The sequence below is a fragment of the Leptinotarsa decemlineata genome, unplaced genomic scaffold, assembly GCF_025532065.1.
Source record: "Leptinotarsa decemlineata unplaced genomic scaffold, Ldec_3_MD MMD2_tig00002159_RagTag_RagTag, whole genome shotgun sequence".
NCBI classification, from domain to species: domain Eukaryota; kingdom Metazoa; phylum Arthropoda; class Insecta; order Coleoptera; family Chrysomelidae; genus Leptinotarsa; species Leptinotarsa decemlineata.
The window spans coordinates 1736955-1762932 of record NW_027412574.1 but is presented as its reverse complement, the minus strand read 5'-3'; the positions used below and the strand labels follow the sequence as shown (position 1 = coordinate 1762932).

Sequence of the window (25978 nt, the reverse complement as noted above, 5' to 3'; positions counted from 1 at the left end):
CTACTACAAAATTGAAGTTAAGGCGGCCCCAAGTCTAAAGACTTGTATACAAATTTTATGATCATATTCTGATAGTATAATAAAAGTTCCAATGGCAAAGCGTGAACAGATTTTCAATATCTCTGCAAAAACTAGAAATTTAAAAATTTTCGGTCTGACGATCTTAGAATAGTAAAGGCTTGTTTGTACTCAATGTATACTAACTACCCCAATCTCGTGGCGAAACAATGAAGTAACTTACGACTATGAAGAAGCCAGTTTCACCTCTAATACAAAGTTTCTCAAAGTGGGATACGCGTACCTCTGGGGGTACGTCATTGAATCATAGGGGGTACGTGATTAATTTTATGTAATGGCGGCGGCTAAGCTGCCTGGTAAAAAACGGGTTCTTCACGCGGATAATGTCCCGAAAATCAATCTGTTCACAAAATGTACAAACACATTTCATCAGGTAAAGAAAAAAAATTGGATTTATGTGCAAGGAAGAACCTCAATACCCAGAGCCACAGTGAGTGATATGTTCAGAAGTACTCGCAAATAGCGCGATGAAACTATGAAATTAAACATGACAGTGGGCATTTTATTCCCGAGGACTAGGCCGCTAGGCAGGGGTTACACATCAAATGTAACAACCTATTGCCATACACCAGACACAGTTCCAGACTCCGTGCTACTACTAAGAATTTTTCAAAAAACCGAAAAATACCCAATTATTTGCCAGACCCGGAAATCGAACTCGAGACCCCGAGGCAAAAAAAATCCTTATTTGTTATATCTAATGATGAACATATTGCTTTTTTGTATTATGTTTTATTGAAATGCCTATCAACAGCCAATTTTTTAAGGGGTTCGCTTATAGTCTATAGGGTAACAAGGAATAATACGTTTGAGAAACCCTGCTCTGATACATTGAGACCTCTTTTGACACAAAGAAAACCCGAAAAACGGTTGAAAAAACGAAAGAGTGTATTTATAATATACCTTGCTACTATGGAAAAAGTTATAGACGCCATTTTCAGATTTCTTGATGTAAGAAAAAACGAACAGGTAAGAAGTCAGATAACAGGATCGGGGATAGGGGAGCGTGTTTTAAAATCAGTTGATAATCACGAAAAATATAGAGAGAAACATAAATTGTCGCCAAAAAACCTCACGAAAAAATGAGAACACTCACAGATTTCGCATATAGATATTCTTTTAGCAGGTAACGAATGTATTTCAAATACTTCGTTACTATTACTGAGGGAAGAGGTTGAAATCGGAAATATAAACCTACCTACTCATGTAAACTATCGCATTATTCGTTGACGTCAGCCAAAGGAAAAGTCCGAACTAATGAAATTCATCATGAAACATTGTCAATCACCTTCAAACAAAAATATAGCCTGTTGTCATCTGAGGTGTTTTTTACCGAAAAAAAAGTAAAATAACTTTCCGAAATATTAACCGTTAAGAAAAAGCTCAATATTAAAATTTTATTTTTTCAATCTTTTATTTTATTTCAAGGCAAAACTTGTGAATATGAAAAGTTATGGACTAATTGCATTCTTCTTTTATATTACACAGTACCTAGCTACCTTTTGAAGTGAACTTTTCAGTTTGTGCTATTTAAGTATGAATAGTATACCTTTTTGTTTGTTTAGGAGATTTGGAATTACAGGCTAGCTCAGAAGCCTGTTGTAAGAAAAATTATAGTTTTTTCTTTGTATCAATTGATGAGAAATTGAAATGTCTAGTGCAAGATTTGCACTAGACAATTTACAAAAATCACGTATTTCATATCCATCTGAAAACACGTGTTGAAGTTTTCTAAACTGTCTAGTGAATATCTCACAATGAAGTGTTACTCAAATAATTCAAGATTTTATTCTGGAGATAAACCTAAAAACTACCTACCTCATCACCCGGTTACAATAGTGTCGGAAAGTGTCCTAGAAACAATTTTTTTCTACCATAACATAACTATGGAAAAATTCGATAGAACAACAACAAAAAATAACACTGTTAATAAAAAAAAACTGTTTTCGTTCAAGTTCAAATGAGTCATTTTTCTTAAGTTCAACATCAAAATAAAATGATACACCTCATGTGAACCCATTTTCAACCCCCCAAATTCACCTCATTTCATTCCCCGTACCTTGAATTGACTTTGATAAATTTTTTGAAGTTTTTATTTTACAATCGCACACGGAGTACTACATTGTGACGAAGCTGTGAACTAACGTATAGAGAAGCCATCAGTGTTGTTTTTCAAAATTAATCAAATTTCCTAATTCGACCAGTACTGATGTAGAGTGTGCATAGTTATTATTGTGTCGATGAATGAGTTTTTTATTAACAATCCAATTTGAATTGTTATGGTGACATTGATGAAAGATGGGCTTTACCTCAATGAGTATTAAAATGATACAGCATATTATGAAGTAGAATGTTGTCTTTCAAGACAAATTGTAATTTTGTGATGGAAAAGTGGCAACTTTATATGAGTTGGAGGAAATAAGAAATTTCAAAAATATTGTATAACACAGAATTGATTTGTGGATGACTATTGATTCTACACCAAATATTCATGTGATTGAATTTTATTTATTAATGCTTTTTCTTCTACAAGAAAATGAAGTATGGGGAATTTACCTTTTCCAAGAATTTTAAAGTCCTTGGATTCCTATCTCAACACAATAGCCATGCAGCAGAATACCTGTGTCTGTAAAGTCTCACGCGATTACAAACAAGATATTCATAAGTCAAGTAGGCATAATCTGATCTTTGTTGGGACTGTGCCAAAAATGCTCTGATATATTTTTATGGAACTTTTCTATAATTTATCTCAATGAACATACACCAGAACCTCAATTTATAAATGAAAAAAATATATAAAGTTATTCCCACACATATTTTAGCAGAAGAAAATATATAGAGCGTTCATCAACCATGCACAGGTATCGTGACTCCCCCATTCAAAACATAAAAATATATTATTTGATAAGAAAACAAAATTTACAAATATTAAGAAGTAACTACTTATTGTCGAGAAGTAGAAAGCCAAAAACTTTCCTTCCTAAAAGTTAGTCACTCCTAGATATGTAAAATTTTCCTTCAAACAAGATTCCTTTTGGCTGGGATTTAATCAAATAGGTGAATGAATGTAATTACCATGTCATCGATGACATAAGTATTATTCGGTGACATGAAAACTTTAATTTATGAATCAATTGTGTGTTTTTTCTTCTAATGTTATCCAGATTGGTACTGAAAGAGCCCTAAAGCAAATGTCTAACGGCGAAATCTTCTGCGATTTAAGCCAAGCGTTTGACTGTGTAAACCACGGAAAACTATTAGAATTGTTATAACTATATGGTCTGAAGTGTCTCCCACTACAATGGATTGAATCATTTCTGGTGAACAGGAAACAATATGTATCTATACGAATAAACTCCAATAATACAAAATATAATAGAAAATCTGAATGTCTGGATGTTGATATGGGTGCCCCACAAGGTTCCGTTTTGTTTATTTTGTACATTAATCAGATTGATTCCATTTTGAAAAGTTGTCATCAATCTGCCTATGTAGATGATTTAGAATAGAATAGAATAGAATAGAATAGAATAGAATATTTATTTACCAATATTTGATACAATAGTGTATATTTGGCACGTCACTTAAATATCACACACAAATAAATATCACAAATGTCACAAATAAATGTAGAGTCATGTAACAAAATGAATAAAAACTGAATCATCACATTTTCACACATGAACATATTTACAAATATGAATGTATAATATAACTGATACTTGTCAATTTCACAAAAAAACAGGTGTATATGAGACAAAACAAAATATTTGTCAGGTGTATATGGGATAAAACAAAATACACTACACAAAAAGTTAACACAATGAGGAAATAATTTAGATTCCTCATTCCTCCTATTTTCCCTTTGACAGGTCATTTATTTCTATTTATAAACTCATCTAAACTATAAAAAGCATTCCGCTTCAAATATTTTTTTATTTCATTTTTAAATGAAGATAACGTTATTTCTTTCATAGGCTGAGGAACACAGTTATACAAAATAATACAGTTATAGTATAGAGAGTTTTTGAATGCAGCTGTTTTATGCCCAGGTATCGACAATAATTTTTTATGTCGTGTATCGTACATGTGCCTTTCCGCAGAGGTATTGAAAGAAAGTATATTAGTTTTCGCGTACACCAGACATTTATAGATGTAAATGCTAGGTACCGTAAAAATATTATTATTTATAAAAGTTTCTTTACAGCTATCTAAGCGATTTATATTGAAAATCAGTCTCAGTAATCTTTTCTGAGCAACAAAGACGCGCTGTAAATGACTCGATCGTCCCCAGGTTAATATATTCAATGAAATATGTGAATAAGCTAATGCATTTATCTTTGGTATTGTCTTCACCTGACACTAATTTACTAAATGCTAATTGTATTGATGTGATGAATGAGATATCAAATTTTTTCAATGAACGTTCTTTATTTTTCAATGCGGAAAAAACAGAGGTAGTACGTTTCCACAATCGTCAGACAATTTTGACAAACACTCAAGAATCTGTCAGATTCCTTGGGGTATATCTAGATGAATTTTTGAGTTGGAAAACCCACTGTAATAAACTAATAGGCAAATTGAATTCCCTGAATTTTCTTCTTCTGAATCTTCGAAATGTTCTTAATAAGGCACAGCTACTGGGAATTTACTACACCCAAATTGATTCAAGGCTTAGATATGATATATGTCTCTGGGGAAATTCCACCGCAGCATCGGATGTTTTCATCTGTCAAAAACGCATATTACATACTTTAGAACATATTTCATCTAGGGACTCATGTAAACTTATTTTCAAAATGTACGGAATTTTACCTCTTCCATGTATATACATTTTTGATATAGCTGTTATATATCATATGTTATATATTTTTGAACATAGATCGTTGTTCGAATTGAATGAAGATATTCATGGATATAATACAAAAAATAAAAACTCCATGTATATTCCACTTGCGAAAGTGAATACTGCATATTTTGCTCCCCAGTGGATGGAGCCACGAATTTTTAACAAACTTCCAGATATCATTAAGCAGCATAAAAATGTGAGACATTTCAAATAAGATTTGAAACATTTTTTATTGGAGAAATGTTTTTATTCGCTTTCCGAATTTTTAATTGAAAATTAATGTAGGTGACTAACTTATCTTGTGATTAATATTTTATTTTTTCAATACTTTTAATAACCTTAGAATTAGGCTTGACAATTCCCATACATGTAACTCTCAACGGGAAATAAAGATTTATTATATATTATTATTATTATTAAACATCGATGTCTATCAGTGAGGATGACACTGTTCCATGTAAGTGAAATTTTTACCTTTTATTTACTTTATTGTGTAGAAATCCTGTGCATGATTTAATTCCATAACTAATGTTTGGAATACAAACTGAGTAGAGAAAAATGTTTTCTGTATAATTCAGTGTTTATATAAAAGTATTTGTTTCGAAAGAATTTTTCTTTCGTGTAATTCAATGTTTATGTGAAAGTAGCTGTTTCAGGAGGGTTTTTTCTTCTAGTTTGTGTCTGAAAGTTACTTCTTTGCATGATATATACATCATTCTATAACGAATGTTTGGAATACAAACTGAGTAGAAAATAGTGTCTTCTGTATAATTCAGTATTCATATAAAAGTATTTGTTTCGAAAGAATTTTTTTTCGTGTAATTCAATGTTTACATGAAAGTAGCTGTTTCAGGAGGAGTTTTTTCTTCTAGTTTATGTCTGAAAGTTACTTCTTTGCATGATCTACACATCTACGTATTAAGTTAATTCTTTCAAAATTATTAGCTTCCTTCCTTTCTTTGGAAGATTCCTACATTATTTTGTATCAAGATGAAGTAGTGAAAGCCAAAAACTTTCCCTAAAATTACCCACCCCTAAATTTAAATAAAATATATGTATCGTTGTGTTTCAAGAAATTTCAGTTTGTCTGAGTTTATATATCTTGTATTTGTGTTCAAATTATCATAAGTTTTTGCTGTGTATACAAAAGCTGGGAATTGTATCTCGATAATTAAAGGAGTAGATATTCATGAGTAGGCGAGGTATTGTATCAGGAACGATCCCTAATTCAAAAGCTCTCCCGGTTACAATCATTTCTGAAAGTAGACTTCATCCTATTTGGAGTAACAACTCTCTCAAACAGCCTCTGAAGTATTTATAACATCTTTGATCTTTTTATACGCCCCCGTTTTCTCGTTTATATTACATGTCGTGAACAGCGTCCCTACCTTCAAAAAAAACATGCCGTTCACTTAATTTCCCAACCTTATTCGGAATAATACACGGCACACCGTGTTATATCCCATTGAAGGAGAAGTATCACACGTATATTAAAATTTACAGATTGTAAATTTATACCGTGGGGAGTCTAGTCCACGGGTAATTTGATATCGAAATTTATCACGCGAGAAACGTAATATCCGTAATATCCCTAGTCAGAAAAGACTGAACGAACTCATTCATCTCGAGAATTCGCAGTGAAAGCAGATGACTGATGTTGGACGCCAAAAAGATATTTCGTAGATGAATAGGAAAAACTTTTTCGCTGGAATTGATTGCAACAAATTATAAAACTGTATTTCTCTCAGAAATGTTTTCAATGTGTTTATAAAACAGCTATAAGTAGGAAATTGGCACCGTTTTATAAAACATTATAGTCTTCCTTTAACAAACACAACAGAATAGTTTTATAAACATTTCGGCAGTTACTTCAAAATTTTTCTTACACTCTTATAAAATAGTTATTAAAGATGCCTATAAAATAATTAGAAAAGTTTTATAAGAGTTTTTAAGTAGTTCCAAGTGAGCGTTATAAAATATAATGCAGCCTAAAACGATAATGATAAAATAGACAAGTGTTCAAAATATTTTCATGAGCCACAAGAAGTAATTTTGTATTGGACACTAGGAAAATACTAAAAACTAACAAATAAAAAGATTTTTGATAATTTCACTTTTGTACTTATAAAACTGTTAAAGACATTGTTTGTGCTTCAAAGATTGATATTTTCACTGTGAATGAAATTTTATTGACGAATATATAAGCAAAATTTAAGAGCGCCATTTATTAACCTTTTTGGAAAAAAATATTGATTATACAAAAATTCACTCTCGCTCTCATTCACGTATTAATTTTCTAGTCGCAAACTTAACTCAGTTTGTTCTGAATAATGAAATCTTATAGTCCGCATTTCAACGCATTTTAGCTATTATGTTATTTCTCACGTACAGTTTGGATACATATCCATCGATTATAAAGTATAAATTTTGAAGGAGTTTTGAGCTAGTGATTTAAGGGTATATAAACATGGTGCTCCGCTTGAATCCACGGATTTTAAACGTCAATAACTTTTTCCTGTTTCTAGCAAGAAAATATTGAAGCACTAGGTTACATGGGTCTTCATCTAAACCAGGGGTCTCTAAACTTTGAAGCCTTCGGGCCATAATGATTTTTTCAGTTTGATCCAAGGGCCAATTTCTGCCCTTAACTATATTTCTAGACTAGGATAGTCGCAAAGTGCGTGACCTAAGCAAACTTATCCTTTTTTGCATTTCAATTATTATTGTGTATTGTGACACTTAACGACATCTAGTGGCGAGTAGTGGTACTATGTACTATCTTTTTCAGCTACCCGCTAGGTGGCATTAGGCGTAATTCAATAATTGGAATTACCGGCGTTGGTTCGAGAAAGTTCTGGTTCTAGCTAGTGTATTCCGATCACCTCCAGATGGCAGTAATAATTGCATATAAAAAGGCTAGCGGCGCAACTGCGAGTTAGTCTGCGTAGGAAAGGCGAAGGAAGCGAAACTGTCTATTGTGAAATAAAATAACACCCGTCAATAAAAGTATTTTGATTTAACTTTTTGTTTTTATGTGTGATTTGTTAGTATGAAAAAGAAGTGAAAAATCGACAGTGAATGCAGAACGTTCCAAGAAAAATTGAATTTTCAGTATTTTGTGATTGAGTCCAGTAATAAGGCGCTATGTTTAATTTGTAATGAAACCATATCTGTTCTCAAAGACTATAACATTAAACGACACTATGAATCGAAACATCTTCAAAGTTACTCCAAGTATACAGGAAGTTAATTTTCTTCTTCAACTTATCACAGCAATAGTAACAACAATTAGGTAATCATTGGCTGTCGCGGGCCAGATTGATGACAGTAAATCATTGGCTCTCGCGGGCCGGATTGATGACACTGGCGGGCCGGATTTGGCCCGCGGGACGTAGTTTGGAGACCCCTGATCCAAACGAACCACTTTTCTCATTATTTTTTTCCAATGAACAATATTAGACGACATTATCAGGTATAGTTATTGGAAGGCTAGTCAAATGAAACTTACACGACATCTAAAATGAATGTCACCTGATTCTTCTTAAATGCTGCATTTTATTTTTGGCGATAGCAAATATATATTCCCGGAAGCAATTTGACTTTATAACAGTTATTTTATTGTTTTCGAATTGTGATAAATATACCATACTATAAAACAGTTGGGAAATCATCATTAAAGTGACAAAGTGGTTGGTAATAACGACAAAATTGTGTTTGAAAGCAGTCCAATAAAATAATTTCATTAAAGGTACAGGAAGTAGTTATAAAATGAGCTTGAAATAGTTTTATAAAGATTATACAAACCTGGCAGAAACATGCTATGAAACTGCTACAAATCAAATTTATTTTTATAGGAAAATATGTTTTATAAGTTAGTTGTAAAAACATTTCTGTGATAATTTCTTGACTACTTTATAGGTTTTTTTTTTTAAATTTATAAACGTTTTTATGACAAGTGTATAAAACACTTTTATTGCCTACAATTGTTTTGTGTTCACGGCTCGTCTAATATGATCAATTAGCATTTTGGAAGTAATTATGAAATACCAACAAAATAAAACTGTTGCAGCACCATGAAATTATAAAACAATTTTGCTGGTTGGATAGTAAATAGTTGTATCTGATAAGTATAATTGTACTGGTAAGTATAGTTTGAATCTCTAACGCTTAATGAGTTGAATGAACACATTTCACAAGATTGAAATGTGATATTTTTCTCGATGTGCAATTCGCCAACGAAATTGATATCAACTAAGACAGACTAAAGAATTTTTTTTAAGATAAATGTTGTTAAAAATGGGTTGGTTAGATCATCTCCTGACAAGGATCACTTCTTTCGGGGAATGTATATAGAAAAAAGTGCCACATTTTTAGTAGGTATGTGAGAAGTATTTTCGCTGAAAAATGTATAATGCTATTATGTTAACAACTATTTAGAAAAAAATGCCTTCAATGACCATTTTTTGACTATGACTATGATTTTAGATGACATGACAAAGAATCGATCTGTCTTCAATCTGATAAGCTGAACTGGATCCTTTAACGTAGAATGAATATAAAATAAACACTGACCCCACATATTAAAATTGAGCCAACCAAGTTGGTCTCATCAGAAAGTGACTTTTAAAGTATACAGGATATTTTTGATAATAATATAGTAATGTAAAAGGTTATTTTTGGGTCTATTTTGTGCAATTCCTTTTACAAAAATATCTGAGGTCTTATCAGAGTTATATTTTATTTTAAGTTTAGGATACTGCAGTTCAAAAGTTTTACTTTAGAACATATGTTCATATGATTTTTTTCTAAAAATGGGCAAAAAAATAACCTCCTTAAATAGTAACTTGTTATTAAGAAACACCCTGTATATATGCAGAGTGTGACCATTAAATTCAGCATTATATAGGATTTTTCAAATAAGTCTATTCGGGATTTGACTCTGGCATCAATTTTGCTGCAATCGAAAATAAAAAAAAACAAACAAAAATAGTAGTCACATTATTGGCATCATTTGTCAAATTTGAATATCTGTTTTTTCATTAACCAGTTGTCTCCCTCGCCCTCGCTCTCAGAAGTAGAAACTTGTGAGAGTTGTGGATTAACGAAGTATTACGTGCGATTCCTAGCACGGGTTGGACGATAGGCAATGAAACTTATCGTTCGGCCTCTGGGCTCGAACCACCGGTTCTCACAGTGGTCGACTGACTTAGTGGAAAAAACCACTCATGCCAACACAACCGGCTATCGTCCTGCCAATTTAAAAAACAAATTTCCAAAAGTGAGGTTATATTTGAAAATTTGAGCTGCATAGGATAATTTTCAATTATTGCACCACTTTTGCAAAATAACGCAACCTTCATAAACAGATATATTTCAGCTTATTTTATAAAATTCCAATAGGGCACTTAAGAATGTATTCATATGTAATGTAACCCTATATGAAGTAAATTTATGAAATATATTTTTGAAGATAGTTTGTATCTAAAAGTATAACATTAAAATTAAAACTGCAAACTACCTTTTCATATACATTTATTTTATAAATTTACCCTAAACAGAGTCAAAAAATATTGCATTCCATGTGACCAAATTTTAACAGCGCTTTTTGAATCAGTACACAAAGAAGTTTCATGTGGGTTACATAATATTGGCATTTAGAGAAACTTTTTCCAGAATTTTTTTTCTATATTTTGAGAAATATCCCCGTTTCGAATTTTTTTGTGAATTAACTAAAATTTTACAAAAAAGGGTTACTATTTTGTTTTTCATATCTATCAAATCATAAATTGATACCAAATTCAAATTTTGAATGAAGTTAATAAAACCATATTTCATTCCTAATTTCATCTCCTAATGCTGTTAGTTGGTGAAAGACACGTCGACATATAATGGTTAGTGATAGATCATAAAATGAATCTCTTGTACGCATCTGCAAGGTAATTTGTTTTTGAACGAAATTTTTGATAATGGATATGTTTGACCGAATTCGATTTTGATAAGAGGCTTTGAGTAGACTGCGGAACAATGTTCCACGAAATTACTCATTTGAGAGTATAGGGGGTGTTTCATACTTAAATGAATTATATATTTAATAAACAAAATTGGAAGAAGTCCAAGGGGTTGAAAAAAATGTTAGGTTAAGTTTATTTACGTTGAATACATTCCACGAAATTATTCATTTGAGAGTATAAGGGGTGGTTTATACTTGAATGAATTTTATATTTAATAAATAATATTGGGAGATGTCCAAGGGGTTGAAGAAAAAATTAAAAAAATTCGAAATAACACTTAACATGTTAGGCTAAGTTTATTTACGGTTTAGATACGTTGAATAAATTCCACGAAATTATTCATTTGAGAGTTCAAGGGATGATTTATACTCAAATGAATTATATATTTGATAAACAATATTGGAAGAAGTCCAAGGGACGGAAAAAAATTAAAAATTGGGTATAACTCATAAAATGTTAGGCTAAATTTATTTACGGTTCAGATACCTACGTTGCATAAATTACGAAACAATATTTAAAAAGATTATTTTATTTGACCACTGCGAAGCCAAAGAGTCATTCAAAGTCAAATTTATAAATTTTTTCGATATGATAACTCATGTGATTATGGAAACCTAATGAACCCATTTAAAAAATGAAATGGTTAAAATAATTTAGAAAATATTTTCGTCAGTTCGAAAATTTCATCGACGTTCGTAAATGTCTTCTGATGAAAGTATGAAAATCCCATTTTCTAAACAGGAGCCATGCGAAATTTTTGAACAGAAGATGAAAAATCAAAAATAATAAAACAATAGTTTCGAAAAAGTCTGGCTGAACTATTGCCCTAAAAATAATATTTGTAGTCATTATCATTTCAATCTGGTGATATTCATACATCATCATTATAATTGGGGGAAATGTTGTTTTTGAACAATTCATTATGGGACAGGATAAACGTATTAATTAAAACTGGTTTGATTCTATTGTTGGAGTGTATTAAATTTATGGAAGTGACCTCAAATTGACAGAAAATAATTTGGAATTTGCGAGACATGAATATGACTTTGTGGTAGATAGGAAGTATAGATATGGGTAGTGTAATTAAAAATAGCATTGCTGTTCATTGTGAATTAGGTACCCATTATCAATGGGTCACTGAAATCATCGTCTCATTTTACAAATTTACTCGGATCCGTCAAATCTGTTGCAAATTGTACAATAAAATGGAATAACAGGGTCTCTCAGTTAAATAATCAAAAATCAAACTCTGCTCTACTTTGCCAAGCTTTCGCTTCTAATGGGAAGCTTCTTCAGGGCCTATAACTTAATGAGTTGTGTCTTTTTTTCGCCATTGAATAACATTACAAATCATAGTTACAGTAAAAATTAGTGAAAAACAAAAAATTGAACATATAAATTGACGAAAAAGTTAAACATGTATAGGATTTTTTGTGGGTTTGACAAATGTCATACCTTCACATAAATGTCATTTCTCAATGGGTATGACGATTTTATAATTTTTGACTCTAAAGAAAGAATTATTGATTGATACAATTTTCATTATTATTATGTTTCTGATGTAGTTCCAGTAAGTTACTGTATATACTGCTGAGATTATCAATGTCAGTTTTCTTATTCATACAATCAGAAGACTTATTGATTTCAACCATTTCAAAGAAAGGCGTTTGGAAATATTTTTTCTGTATGTAAAACTTTGATATTAGAGTAATTTGGTTTATGTCCTGTTTCTATAGAATGTTGTGCACATGATTTCTTATTGAGCTTTATATCACTTTTATGTGAAGTTATTCTAACATTAAGAATTCTAGATGTTGTTCCAATATAATCCAAGTTACAATTGTTACAGGGAATGTTATGAATCACATTTGACTTTTTTGTAGTATACGTTTTATCTTTCAATTTTGCATTCAAATTCTTTATAGTTTTAATATTTTTTTGGCATATTTTGATATTCTGTTAATTATGAAAAAGTTTTATATTTGAAGATAAATTTCCAAGGTTAGGTATAGATTTATGAGAAATATTGATAGGTGAACTATCATTACATACGTTTCTGTTGATTACATCGGAATTTGTATTACTGCCACTATTGAAAATTATTTTAGTAAGAAGTTTTCTGGGATAAGAATTTTTGATTAAAATGTCTCTAAGAAGTTTGAGATTTTTTGCTTGAGGAAAGGGTGCACTAATTTACTATTCTCTTTTTCAAACAGAGTATTTTCAACTGATTTTTTATGAAAGGAATAGTAATTGATATATCTTCCTGAATTAGTAGGTTTGACATACCAATCAGTAATAAAGGAATTATCAGTTTTACGGATAACTCTTGTATCAAGATAGTGAATTCTAACTTTCTATCAAATCTATTGACAACATAAAGAATTATATTAGATTTGTCATACGATATTGCACAGATCACATCGTCAACATATTTCTTTAAAAAGTAATTTCAGTTTATACAGTAACTTACTGGAACTACATCAGAAACATAATAATAGGTAGTGCTTTCTGGGGCAAAAAACGACCTTCGTCGACTTCATCGAATTCCTCTCACAAGTTTTTACGCTGACGGAATTAATTAATTTGTATCACGTTGTCAAAATGCACTGATAGCGTTATTACCCCAGTTTTTCAAGCAGAACAAAATACGTTAATTCAGTAGATTTTATTACAATAAATATTCGTCACAATTAAAGGGCATTTTGTGCATAAACAGGATTTAAAGAGTTTTTTCTGTATGCTTTTTAATCGTTTGATATCGTTAACATGATATCATTACTATATTATTATTTTTTCGTAATCCCATATAGTCCGGTCAAATTAGACCGGACTATATGGAATAAGAGTGAAAAGGTACATAAATTTAAAACAAGCTGCAAATGCGTGTAATTGTTCAAAACATAGTTAAAAATAAGATTTTGAAATTCCAAATGATTGCGATGCCTGGAAAAAAATTATTCAAGGTCAAAGGTCAAAAATCTCGAAAAAAATTGGTTTTTCGCAATTTTCAGGAAAACGGTAAGTTTTATTATAAAATAACCTCGGATGAAAATTGTAGATCATAAAATTCTCTACAAAAAATGTATCAATACTTTTTTTTTTCTTAGAGCCACCGTTTCTGAGATACGACGAGTCAAAAAGTTGTGAAAGTTGTAATCGTCATTATATGCATAAGTATGCTACGTATATACATCTCTGAAGTTGTAAGAAAAAAGTATTGATACATTTTTTTAGAGAATTTTATGATCTACAATTTTCATGATAAAACTTACCGTTTTCCTGAAAATCGCGAAAAACAATTTTTTTTTCGAGATTTTTGACCTTTGACCTCGAATACATTTTTTTCCAGGCATCGCAATCATACGGAATTTTAAAATCTCATTTTTAACTATGTTTTGAACAATTACACGCGTTTGCAGCTTATTGTAAATTTATGTACCTTCCAATGTCTAGATTGACCGGATTAATACTGTTATTTTGATTTAAAAGTTTTCGGATGACAATTGAAAAGTCAATGTTAACAGCCTCCGCCCGTTAAGATATTTTAACGCCCAGCGACCGTTAAGAGCAACCATGTATGATTATTATCTGCCTCCAATACAAACTTAGTTACTCCTTCTTCAAACAAAACTTTTACTTTCTTTGGTGTGTATCTATCAGACTTTCGTCTCAAGAACAAAAACAATTTTATAAATCTGAAAATACAATTTCTATAGGTAATACTCTGACATGGTGTACGATTTGAAAAACTAACCTTGAAACGACATAAAATTTCAAAGCAAGTGTACGTGGTTTGTTCTTTCCTCGGAATCAAAATGTAATCTTTCAGTGCGATTACGAAAAGTCTTGAACGACACACGGCCGATACGCAATTAATGAATTCGGTTATTATAATCCCTGGCTGCGCCTCGGAATACAATATTCAACTTCATCCGTTATTTGCTACATATTGGTCTTGTAACGTTAATAAATATATCAACAACAATAGGCTTACCAACTTCACTGTATTTCCGGCCTTCTTGAGTGCATCTACGGCAAGGGCATGGGGAACATCAATCACCGGGACATCATTCACGGACAAGATTGAATCGTTAACCAAAAGTCGTCCGTCGGCCGAAGCCGCTCCGCCGGGTATAAGTTTGGTGATGTAGATGGCCGTATCATCGCCGATGTGGGGGTTGTCGGTCCCACCGGCGATACTGAAACCCAGACCTGATCCACCTCGTTCAAGAATGATTTCTTCGTATTCCCACTCATCGTCGCCATTTATCTGGAATAAAAAATTGACAACATTGAATAAAGTTAATTTAGTTGTCCATACTTTATGATTCACCAATTGAATTATGACAGCCGAGAATTTTTCAAAAATTACTCATTATTTTTGTTAATTTTTATTGGAAAATTTCTTGTTTCCTTTCTCAGTTTCAATCAGAATTATCATGGTGACAAATAGTCAAATGTCAGTTTGACGTCTGAAATTTCAGCGAAAAAAATTATCGAATTTTGAAGTTGAACCCATGTATATTCTCTGAATGCATACTTCGAGGTATCCTATGGTTGTAGAGGTCGCTGCAACAAAGTGGAAGAAGCGGGAGCATTATAATCCCGATAGTTCCTGAAATTCCAGTTGGAGCATGTTAAATTCTCTATTATAAACATGTAATGTTTCTTGAGAATAAAGCATCACTATCAGAATAATGAATGAAAGAAAATGTTTCATTTGAGAACCATCTACAAACACAATATTGTTACGCCTCTGATCCTTCATAATGTATCGCCTTTACTGATTTGTTGGGAGACTAGTTCAGAATGTGTAATAGTTCGATAACAGGAAAAGTGACTAAAAAACAAGTTAAACAAAGCAATTGACATTAACTGTAAATTAAATATGGTATTCAGTTGCAATTTTGGATGATTGAATGATATTTGCATGATCTACACATCTTCGTATAGAGTTACTTTTTTGAAATTTATTGGTTTCTTCCTTTCTTTGATAGATACCCACATTTTTCTGTATGAAGATGGAGAAGTAGAAAGCTTAAACATTTATTTCAAAAAACAAATAATAAGATTCCTTTGGCTGGTATTTAATTAAATAGGCCAATGTATGTCATTACGTACTATCATCCATGACATGAGTAGACATAAAGTCGTAATGTTATGAACGAATCGAGTGCATTATTTCATAATGTTATTCAGATTTGATGCTGAAGAGACGATAAGGCAAGTGTCTTACGACGAAACAACAGATGTTCAAGTGAGAATGACAGTTTTCCATGTAAGTGAAATTTCACCTCTTTTATATATTATAATGTGTAGCAATCCTGCGAATGATATCTGATTCGATTTCATAACGAATTTTTGAAATACAAACTGAATAGATAAATTTGTTTGTATAATTCAGTGTTCATTTAAAAGTATTTGTTTCGAAAGTATTTTTATTTCGTGTAATTCAATGTTAATAGCTGTTTATTTTCTTTCAGTTTGTGTTTGAAAGTCAATTTTTTGAAATTCATTGCACTATTATAAACATCCAACACACCTACACTATTTGGACCTTAAAACAACTACTGACCAAATACAAAATTTTAATGGAAATTTTGAACCGATTGAAAAAAGTATTTCCAAAGTAAATGTAACTAACCCGAAATCTTATCACAGATTATCCGATAATATGTTGCTTAGAACTGAATATCTTATCACCTTGCAGAAAAAAATTCGACAATCTACTACCCTCATTTCATACCCGAAATAAAAGAGGGGGTTGATCTATGTAGTTGGCAGAGTGAATAAATGGTTAATCGGCAATCTAGACTCTAATAATGAAATCATTAGAATTTTTAGCGCGATATTTAGGAAAGTTTCAGTTAACGATTAGCGATACGATAAAAAAATGTCGATATTTATCTTAATTTCCAAGGAATATTGTAATAATTTAACTTGGACTTTCAGAGCCTGATCAATTTCATAGATTATATTGAAAACGCCATTATGTTTTCCAAAATCAACTCTCTTCATGATTCAATAGTATCTATTACGGAACTTCAGGAGATGATGATATATCTATTAAATCTAATAAAAATATATAACCAAATTCCAAATTCTGTGAGTACAATCACCTAATACCGTTTTAGTTACGCAAGTCACTTGTGTCGATACCAAATTAATCTTTGTAAGACACGTCCCTATTATTAGGCCCAAATTCGTAAATTCATACCATCTATATCCTATTTTCCTACTAAAAACAGCTACTACTGCCCGGAAAACTTCGCATTACCAGACAACGGTAGTCTTCACTTCTTCGAAGGAAAGTCCATAACTAACGTATTCCAAAAATACTTTATTGTGTGATTTTCACTAGACAGTTTTACAAAAACGCAACACGTTATTCGCTTCCTCGGGTGTGTCCTAATAACTAATTCTACACATTCAATGCTATATATATACTTCATTCTACAATTTGAAGTACGTGAATTTCAAGTACCTGATTTTTTACCTAAGTTTGTAATGAATTAAATTACCTGAGCTTATGTTCCATTTTCCACATTTGAAAACATATTCAGTAACGGAGAGTTATTCAATTCTGATTGATCATTCAGTAAATTACCCGACTTTCTGAATCTATTGATTTCTAAACATTCTAGAAGATTGAGTTTCAAACTCTTTCCTTTTAATGTAACAAATCGTATTCATGATTGAACTCATGTCCTTCCGCTAAAAGGTGGTTTGCAAATGTGGAATTGGTCTTTCTGTTTACAAAATTACTTCTATGCTCTTTAATTCTCTGGGCAAATGTTCTTCCTGTTTGGCCAATATACAGTTTTGGACAAGATCCACAAGTTAGCTTATATACTCCTGATCTATCCGACACCGAAGTTTTGTCTTTATTGTTTTTAATAAATTTACTTAGATTATTATCCGTTCTGTAAGCTACGTTTACGCTTTCTCTCTTCAAAAAACGGGCAATATTCCTGATTGGTTCACCCAAATATGCCAATGTCCTATAACTGACGTTATCGCCTCTTGAATATGGGTAGACCAGGTCCATGGCTTGCTTTTGTAGTTTTTTTGAAAGAATGGCGTTTATAATATCTAACTTATAACCGTGATCAACCGCGATTTGTTTGATAAACTTCAGCTCTTTCTGGAAATCCCTATCAGACAGTGGAATATTCAATAATCTGTGAAGCATACTATTGAATGCAGTAACTTTATGCTGGTAAGGGTGTGTGGAGGAATTATGTATGATAATGTCCGTGTACGATGGTTTCTGAAAAATTGCAAATTCATGTTTATTGTTATTTTTCGTAATGGTTGAGTCAAGGTAATTTATTGAATTGTTTACCTCCCTCTCAGTGGTAAATTTTATTGACGGGTGGATAGAATTGGCATATTCAATGAACTTGCCTAATTGCCTATCTGTACCAGTAAAACATACTAAGATATCATCTACGTATCTGTACCAGTACAAAAAACTGTTAGCTAACTGATTATTATGGATTTAATACTCTATGTTATCCATGAAAATTTCCGCCAGCAGGGGACTCAAAGGGTTCCCCATTATTAATCCTTCACTGCATGAAATAATTTTGAGATAAACAAATGGTAAGTAAATATAAAATTTCCTGTTTTATCAGTGGATTCACGTGGTTTTTGTCTAAAAGATACTCAACTAGTCCAATTGTTTCCAATTTTGGACATCGAACGATGTTAATTTTGCATTATCCGAAAGAATTACGTTCTTAATATTATCCACTAATTGATAAGAATTATTTATACTAAAATTTGGCTTGAAATTGGTATAGGTTTGAATCAATTTAATCAGGGTTTCTGAGATATTTACGGTAGGTGCCGTTACAAACGACACCACTGGTCTAATCGGGAAATTGGTTTTGTGTAATTTAATAAGGGAATACACTTTTGGTGGTTGTGGATTCATGATCAATGCTCTCTCTACATTTATCCTTTCCATTCATAATTAATTCTATTGTTTTGAGAGTTTCCTTAACCTTTTTCTGATACACAGTTGTAGGGTCATTCCTCAGAATCTCGTAGCTGCCTGAATTAAGGAAATCTAGAGTTTTTCCTATGTAGTCCTTTTTATGTAATGCAATAACCGTCGAACAGTACCTACCGTAAAAGTCTCAGAAATCCTGATTAAATTGATTCAAACCTATACCAATTTCAAGCTAAAATTTAGTATACATAATTCTTATCAATTAGTGGGTAATATTAAGAACGATATCGTTCGATGTCCAAAATTTATTTCCTAGTATTCCGCTAACTGAAACAATTGGACTAGTTGAGTGTCTCTTAGACAAAAACCACGTGAATTCACTGATAAAACAGGAAATTTTAGATTTACTTACCATTTGTCTATCTCAAAATTATTTCCAGTTTGACGGAAAATTCTATTCATGCAGTGAAGGACTAATAATAGGAGGGAACCCTTTGAGTCCCCTGCTGGCGGAAATTTTCATGGATAACATAGAGTATGAAATCCATAATAATCAGTTAGCTAACAGTTTTTTGTACAGATACGTAGATCTTAGTATGTTTTACTGGTACAGATAGGTAATTAGGCAAGTTCATTGAATATGCCAATTCCATCCACCTATCAATAAAATTCAAATTCAATTCAATAAATTACCTTGACTTAACCATTACGAAAAATAACAATAAACATGAATGTGCAATTTTCCACAAACCATCGTACACGGACATTATCCTACATAATTCCTCCACACACCCTTACCAGCATAAAGTTGCTGCATTCAATAGTATGCTTCACATATTATTGAATATTCCACTATCTGATAGGAATTTCCAGAAAGAGCTGAAGTTTATCAAACAAATCGCGGTTAATCACGGTTATAAGTTAGATATTATAAACGCCATTCTTTCAAAAAAACTACAAAAGCAAGCCATGGACCTGGTCTACCCACATTCAAGAGGCAATAACGTCAGTTATAATACATTGGCATATTTGGGTGAACCAACCAGGAATATTGCCCGTTTTTTGAAGAAAGAAGGAGTAAACATAGCTTACAGAACGGATAATAATCTAAGTAAATTTATTGAAAACAATAAAGATAAAACTTCGGTGTCGGAAAGATCAGGAGTATGTAAGCTGACTTGTGGCTCTTGTCCAAACAGGAAGAACATTTTCCCAAAGAATTAAAGATCATAGAAGTAGTTTTGTAAATAGAAAGACCAATTCCACATTTGCATACCACCTTTTAGCAGAAGGATATGAGTGCAATCATGAATACGATGTGTTACATTTAGAAGAGAAGAGTTTGAAACTCAATCTTCTAGAATGTTTAGAAATCAATGGATTCAGGAATTCGGGTAATTTACTGAATGATCAATTAGAATTGAATAACTCTCCGTTACTGAATATGTTTTCAAATGTGGAAAATGGAGCATAAGCTCAGGTAATTTAATTCATTACAAACTTAGGTAAAAAACAGGTACTTGAAATTCAGGTACTTCAAATTGTAGAATAAGGTATGTATATATATATATATATATATATATATATATATATATATATATATATATATATATATATATATATATATGTATATGTATATGTATATATAGCATTGAATGTGTAGAATTAGTCCCAGGAAGCCATTGTAAACACGTGTTGCGTTTTTGTAAAACTGTCTAGTGAAAATCACACAATAAAGTGTTTTTAGAATACGTTGGCACATTTTAGAAATTGATGTGCAAGATCCCATCGTAGAACAAGAAGTAACAATGTACTAACGATCCTTTTCGAAGGAGAGTGACTCTATTCCAAATACCTGAAAATCAATTCCCCAGTATTGATCAGATTTTCACAATTATGCGAAATCCAGATTCACGATACAAAATACATTAAAAAAGGAAAAACCTTTGATACATCCCAAATTGGTGATAACAAAACTGAAGCATCCAATGTGAATCATTGTGAATGGACTGCACCAAATCGACATAAAAGCTAACTGAGATACGTTGGGAGTAAAATATTTATTTATCATCGTCATCATGATATTGCTCAGCCCGCCAAAATTAAAGCAGAATTTCCAAAAAAAATATTTAAAAGGGACCAAAAAGTCCAGAGGTTCCAAAAGTGAGTACCTCACGAGTTGAACGATTGACACGTTCAAGGGCATCCTGCTGAAGTTATTCGAAAATCACTATTTCTGACAGTCAGTAGGGTCTTCCCAACATCAGTCCACAGGGACTGAGTAGCATGGTAACTGCAGTTGCTAAGAGGTCCACTAGCAACTTCAAAATCGATTTGTGCAACATCAGAGGACTTAACTCAAATATATACTCAGTGCACCAGCATCTGCAAACAAATAAATATTCCTCATAGTCTTGCACTCAAAAGCAGTGTTGAATCACTGACAAAAGTCAGTGCTTCAACAACCCCCGTCAATTTTCTATATCCCGCCTATGATTTTCACTCCCGATTCAGACGTAACTTTAGAATATCAGAAGCAATCTCTCCTGTTAACGAGAGGTAATGCTGGAACCGCGAAACTTTGATGTTGTGGTTCAAAATAATATTACAGATATTCACCAAATTTGCTGCGTTTATCGACCACCTAGTGATACACAATATAGAGCACTATTCTCTTCACTTGTAAACATCACTGACTTTCTGCAAACCAATCATCCCAGTGCCGACATTTCCATATTCGGTGACTTCAATTTACTCAATATAGAATGGTTCAAATTTTCAAATATCAACGACGAACAAGGTCGCGAAGCTGAGGCTTTTGCAATAAGCAGCGCACTTAGGTACCCAGATTATAACTGAGCCAACCAGGATTCCTGACCTGGAGAATATGCTGGTCTTCAGGATCTATACCTAACAACCAATCCAGAAATTTACACAGTCACCGTAAGCTCCCTTGGGAACTTCTGAGTGAATTACCAATAAATGTTGGAGAACACTCTAAGCCGCGCAAAGTTTGGAATTACAGATCAGCTGAATGGGAGGATCTTTAAGGTTATTTCCAAAATTCTCCTGGCTAGATGTTTGTTTCAGCTCCATCAACTTGTGCTTCTGAAGTCACGGAAGTCATTCTATCCTCCATGGATGCTCATATTCCTTTGTCAATGAAACGACCTTCCAACGGCAAACCTTGGTTCAACAAAAATTGCGAGCAAGCTGTCGCCTTCAAAAATCTTGCCTGCCGGCAGAGGTGCAAACATCTCAGTGCCGAAAACCGACCTAGGTTTGTTAATGCTCGCAATAGCTGCAAACTTAGAGTAAATTGAAGCAAAGAGCACAGAACTTCAAAATGAGAGAATTAGGGACAAACTGCTTGCCAATCCCAACGGGTCTAGATTCTTCTGGTCGGTAGGTGAAGCTGTTAATAAGGACTTTACAAAATCCACAATTTCACCACTAACACAAGCGGATGGTTCAATTGCAACAATACAGCCATAGAAAAAGCAAATCTACTAGCTAAACAATTTGCGTCACACTCCAAAGTCGATTTTTTGGGAAAGGCACCACCTACTATTCCCATACTACAATCCACAATGCCGGAAATAACTTCGACAACGTCTAGTCAGGCGAATTCTGAAACAGCTCAATATCAACAAGGCATCTATCTGGTCCTGATAAAGTGCCCATCATCGTACTTAAGAAGTGCGCAAATGAACTCGCACCAGTGTTTTGCAGACTTTTCAACCTGTCTCACGAGAAAGGTGTTTTTCCTTTTTTTTGGAAGATTGCTCGTGTTCATCCTATTCCCAAAAAGATCAAGAGAAATCTGCCAAATAACTATAGACCAGTCGCTTTGCCGTGAACCACCAAATTCTCAAATATTTGGAAGGCTTCAACTTCTTGAGCTATCATCAATATGGCTTTCGGAAACAAAGATCAGCAGGCGACCTTCTATCGTATGTCACCCATATTTGGAATAAAGCAATCTAGAAACATGTAGAGTCAAGAGTTGTTGCGCTTGATATTTCTAAGGCCTTTGACCGTGTGTGAGAAGAAGAAAACTATTCTTCATCTCCGGAAGATGCCAATTTCGTTGGTGAATAGCGAGCCGAGTATTGCGGTTCTGGTGATTGGGAAAGGTAGTTGTTTTGGATTTGGGGTGTCTTTCAAACTTCAACGTTCTTCTGAATAAATACTGAATCACTGTTTCAAGATTGTGATTCAATGTAGGGTGAAAAGAAACAGCTATTAATAAATTGATGGATGTAGACGTTACTACGCGGTAGAAGATCTTCATGAAAAATGAGAAATGAAAATTTCTATGTTTTTACCACTTTTATTTGTAACTAAAGTTACTGCAGTTTCATCCTATAAGGTCATTTTCAAACTTATACATTAAATATATACATTAAATGAGTAAGTTTGAAAGTGACCTTATAGAACGAAACGTTACTAATAAAAGTGGTAAAAAACATAGAAAAAAAATAGCTATTCATAAATTGATGCCGTTAATAGGAGATGATCATGAAAGATGAGAAATGAAATTTTATGTTTTTACCACTTTTATTTATAACATTATACACTTAATTAATGAGTTTGAAAATGTCCTTATAGGACGAACCTGCAGTAACTTTAGTTACAAATAAAAGTGGTAAAAACATAGAAAAAAACGGCTATTATGTACTCACTTTACCTTTTCCCACAATAAACATAGTATAATAGCACCAAATTTTGGGACTGATGGAAAAAATAGTTCTGTGTATGTATACAAGAATAGATGAAGGTCAATAGTTTGACTAATTTCATCAGTTCGGACTTCCATTGTCTAATATAATATAAATTGATTTGAAATTCCTGACAAAATATTAAAAAGAAGAATCGAAAATAACAATTTTACTAGAACAAAAAAAAATGAAATTACAAAGAAATAACATAAAATCAAATAAAATTGTTATTGACCTCGTGGAATTGGCCGCGGTGGTAGTGCGCCCGACTCACGATCGGAAGACCGTGGGTTCGATTCCCGCCTCGACCATATATTTTTCTCGAGATAATTTATCTGGTTGAAGCTGGGATGATTCTGCAAGCGTGTTAGGAATCATACGTTAAAAGGTAAGACCTCGTTAGTCCTTAGCTCGCACAAGTTTCTCAACTTCTGAGAGTTGTCGTTCGTATGGGGGTGACAGTTGATTAACGGAAAAACAGATTTCAAACAGATTTTCGGTAAATCTTTTTAATATTTTTTCAGGAATTTCAAATAAATTTATATTATATTAGACATTAGACAATGGAAGTCCGAACTGATGAAACACACCACAAAACATTGTCAACCACCTTCAAACAAGTTTGACTAATGTTCTGTCATTCTTATTTTCTATATAAAAAACGTCCTGATGATGTCGAAATGCTATTTGAAGAGATACTTTTGTTTACCTTATGTGTTTTTCGTTTGACCGGTTTTTTTATTCTTGATATATTCCCACTGGAGGTTTTTAAATTTGTACGACTTCATAGAAATTTCCCTGATTGCTAATGAGAAAAATTACATTAATATAACATCTTATCTAAAAAAAATTCTGTTCCAATTAATTTATATGTTCAATGTCATTTGTATAGAGATACCGGAACAGAAATAGTTCTAGCTTCAGAAAACTTGATATTATCATTTATCATCGACTATTTTTGTACGAACCAAATAAATCGATTGTCGAAGGCTGAATTTCAGACACAATATTCGGTATTTGCCAAACTAATTCCTTTCGCACATTGGTGTATATTAATATGCATGACGGCTATTCCCAAATATCACACAAAATACTATTATTCATATCTATACACCGAATGACTAATTTCTAACTCCACCAGAGTAATAAATTGAATAAAAAGATGGTATACCACACGTGTTGAAGATCCGTTCGTAGTTTTTACCTCACCGCCCATCTAGGTTATGTCACACAAACGCTAAGTAAAACAAACACTGCACGAAACAAAACAACAAGAATTCCAACTCGACGAGATGCACTAACTACCAACAAGTACCTGACGTACAAACTGTTAAAACATCGTTAAAACGAATTCGAGGTCGGAAAATTATAGTTTTTGATAACCATGTATTACCTAAACTGATTTTGAGTGAAAAAATTCTCCCGTCAGCCGTGAACGCGCCAAGCAACTGAAAAACTGAAATGAAATTTTCAACCTACTTTTATAGTGATTCTATTTATGTTTTACTATGATTTCGTACGGAGTGGAATGAAAAATGGTAGACTCTGTTTCGGAAGTGTGACGTCAGATGTCTACCTGTCACAAAGAGGATGTAATTTTTTTATCAACTAAACAAATAAAGGCGAAATTAAGTATAAAGGATCAACTTTGATTAAATGATTGAATAGGATAGAAGCAATTCCGCTGAAAATATTTCAAAATTGCTATAAACATTAAAAACATCTTCTATACTTAGAAACACTAAAATCAAAATCGTGACAGGTTGTGTTCAGCATTTGCGAAAGACAAAATAGGATGTAACGTACAAATACCGTTTAATCATTCAGAAAATCTAGCATCAATTATAGAGAAAAATGAGTGTCTAATCTTCAAGAGTTTTGAATAATACAAAAGCATCTAGGAAATAGAGAAAATCATATCTTGCTAAGAACCTCATGGTAAGAGGTGAGACCTCGTTAATTCTTTGGTCGTACAAGTTTCGACTTCTGAGAGTTGTCGCTCGTAGGGGGGCGACAACTGGTTAACGTACAAACAAGATAATTCAGTATTCCAATAAGTCAAAGTCTGAACCCTTTATATACCGGGTATTAACGAATCTATTCGACAAGTCATTATTTCTAGACTGTTAGAGGTGTATCATTTTTGGATTTCTGAGCCACAATTCTGGATCAGAATGTGGATTTTCGAAAGTTTTCACGCCTACTTAATTTTTTCAGAGTCACTTTCGAAATTGCACCTAGGTGGCCATGATCTGACGTAAACTAATATAAGGATGATATCAGAAAATTACAATCGCGGAGTTTTAGTGACTTGTATGTTAGGTACAATTAAGGAAAGATTGCAAAATTTCGTGTCTAA

At 32.6% G+C, this 25978-nt stretch overlaps 1 protein-coding gene across 16 annotated transcripts in view; it reads right to left on the bottom strand.

Moving 5' to 3' along the window:
• The window catches only part of dlg1 (MAGUK family member discs large 1), an 889881-nt gene that overhangs the window by 140433 nt on the left and 723470 nt on the right, over positions 1 to 25978 (bottom strand). For 15 of the 16 annotated variants that reach the window (XM_074177005.1, XM_074177004.1, XM_074177008.1 and 12 more), the window contains one exon: positions 14936 to 15211. In XM_074177005.1, the coding sequence (XP_074033106.1) occupies positions 14936 to 15211 (276 nt within the window). Of the gene's footprint in view, positions 1 to 14935; positions 15212 to 24790; positions 25063 to 25978 lie in introns of those variants that run through there. The other variant, XM_074177020.1, reaches the window with a different exon arrangement.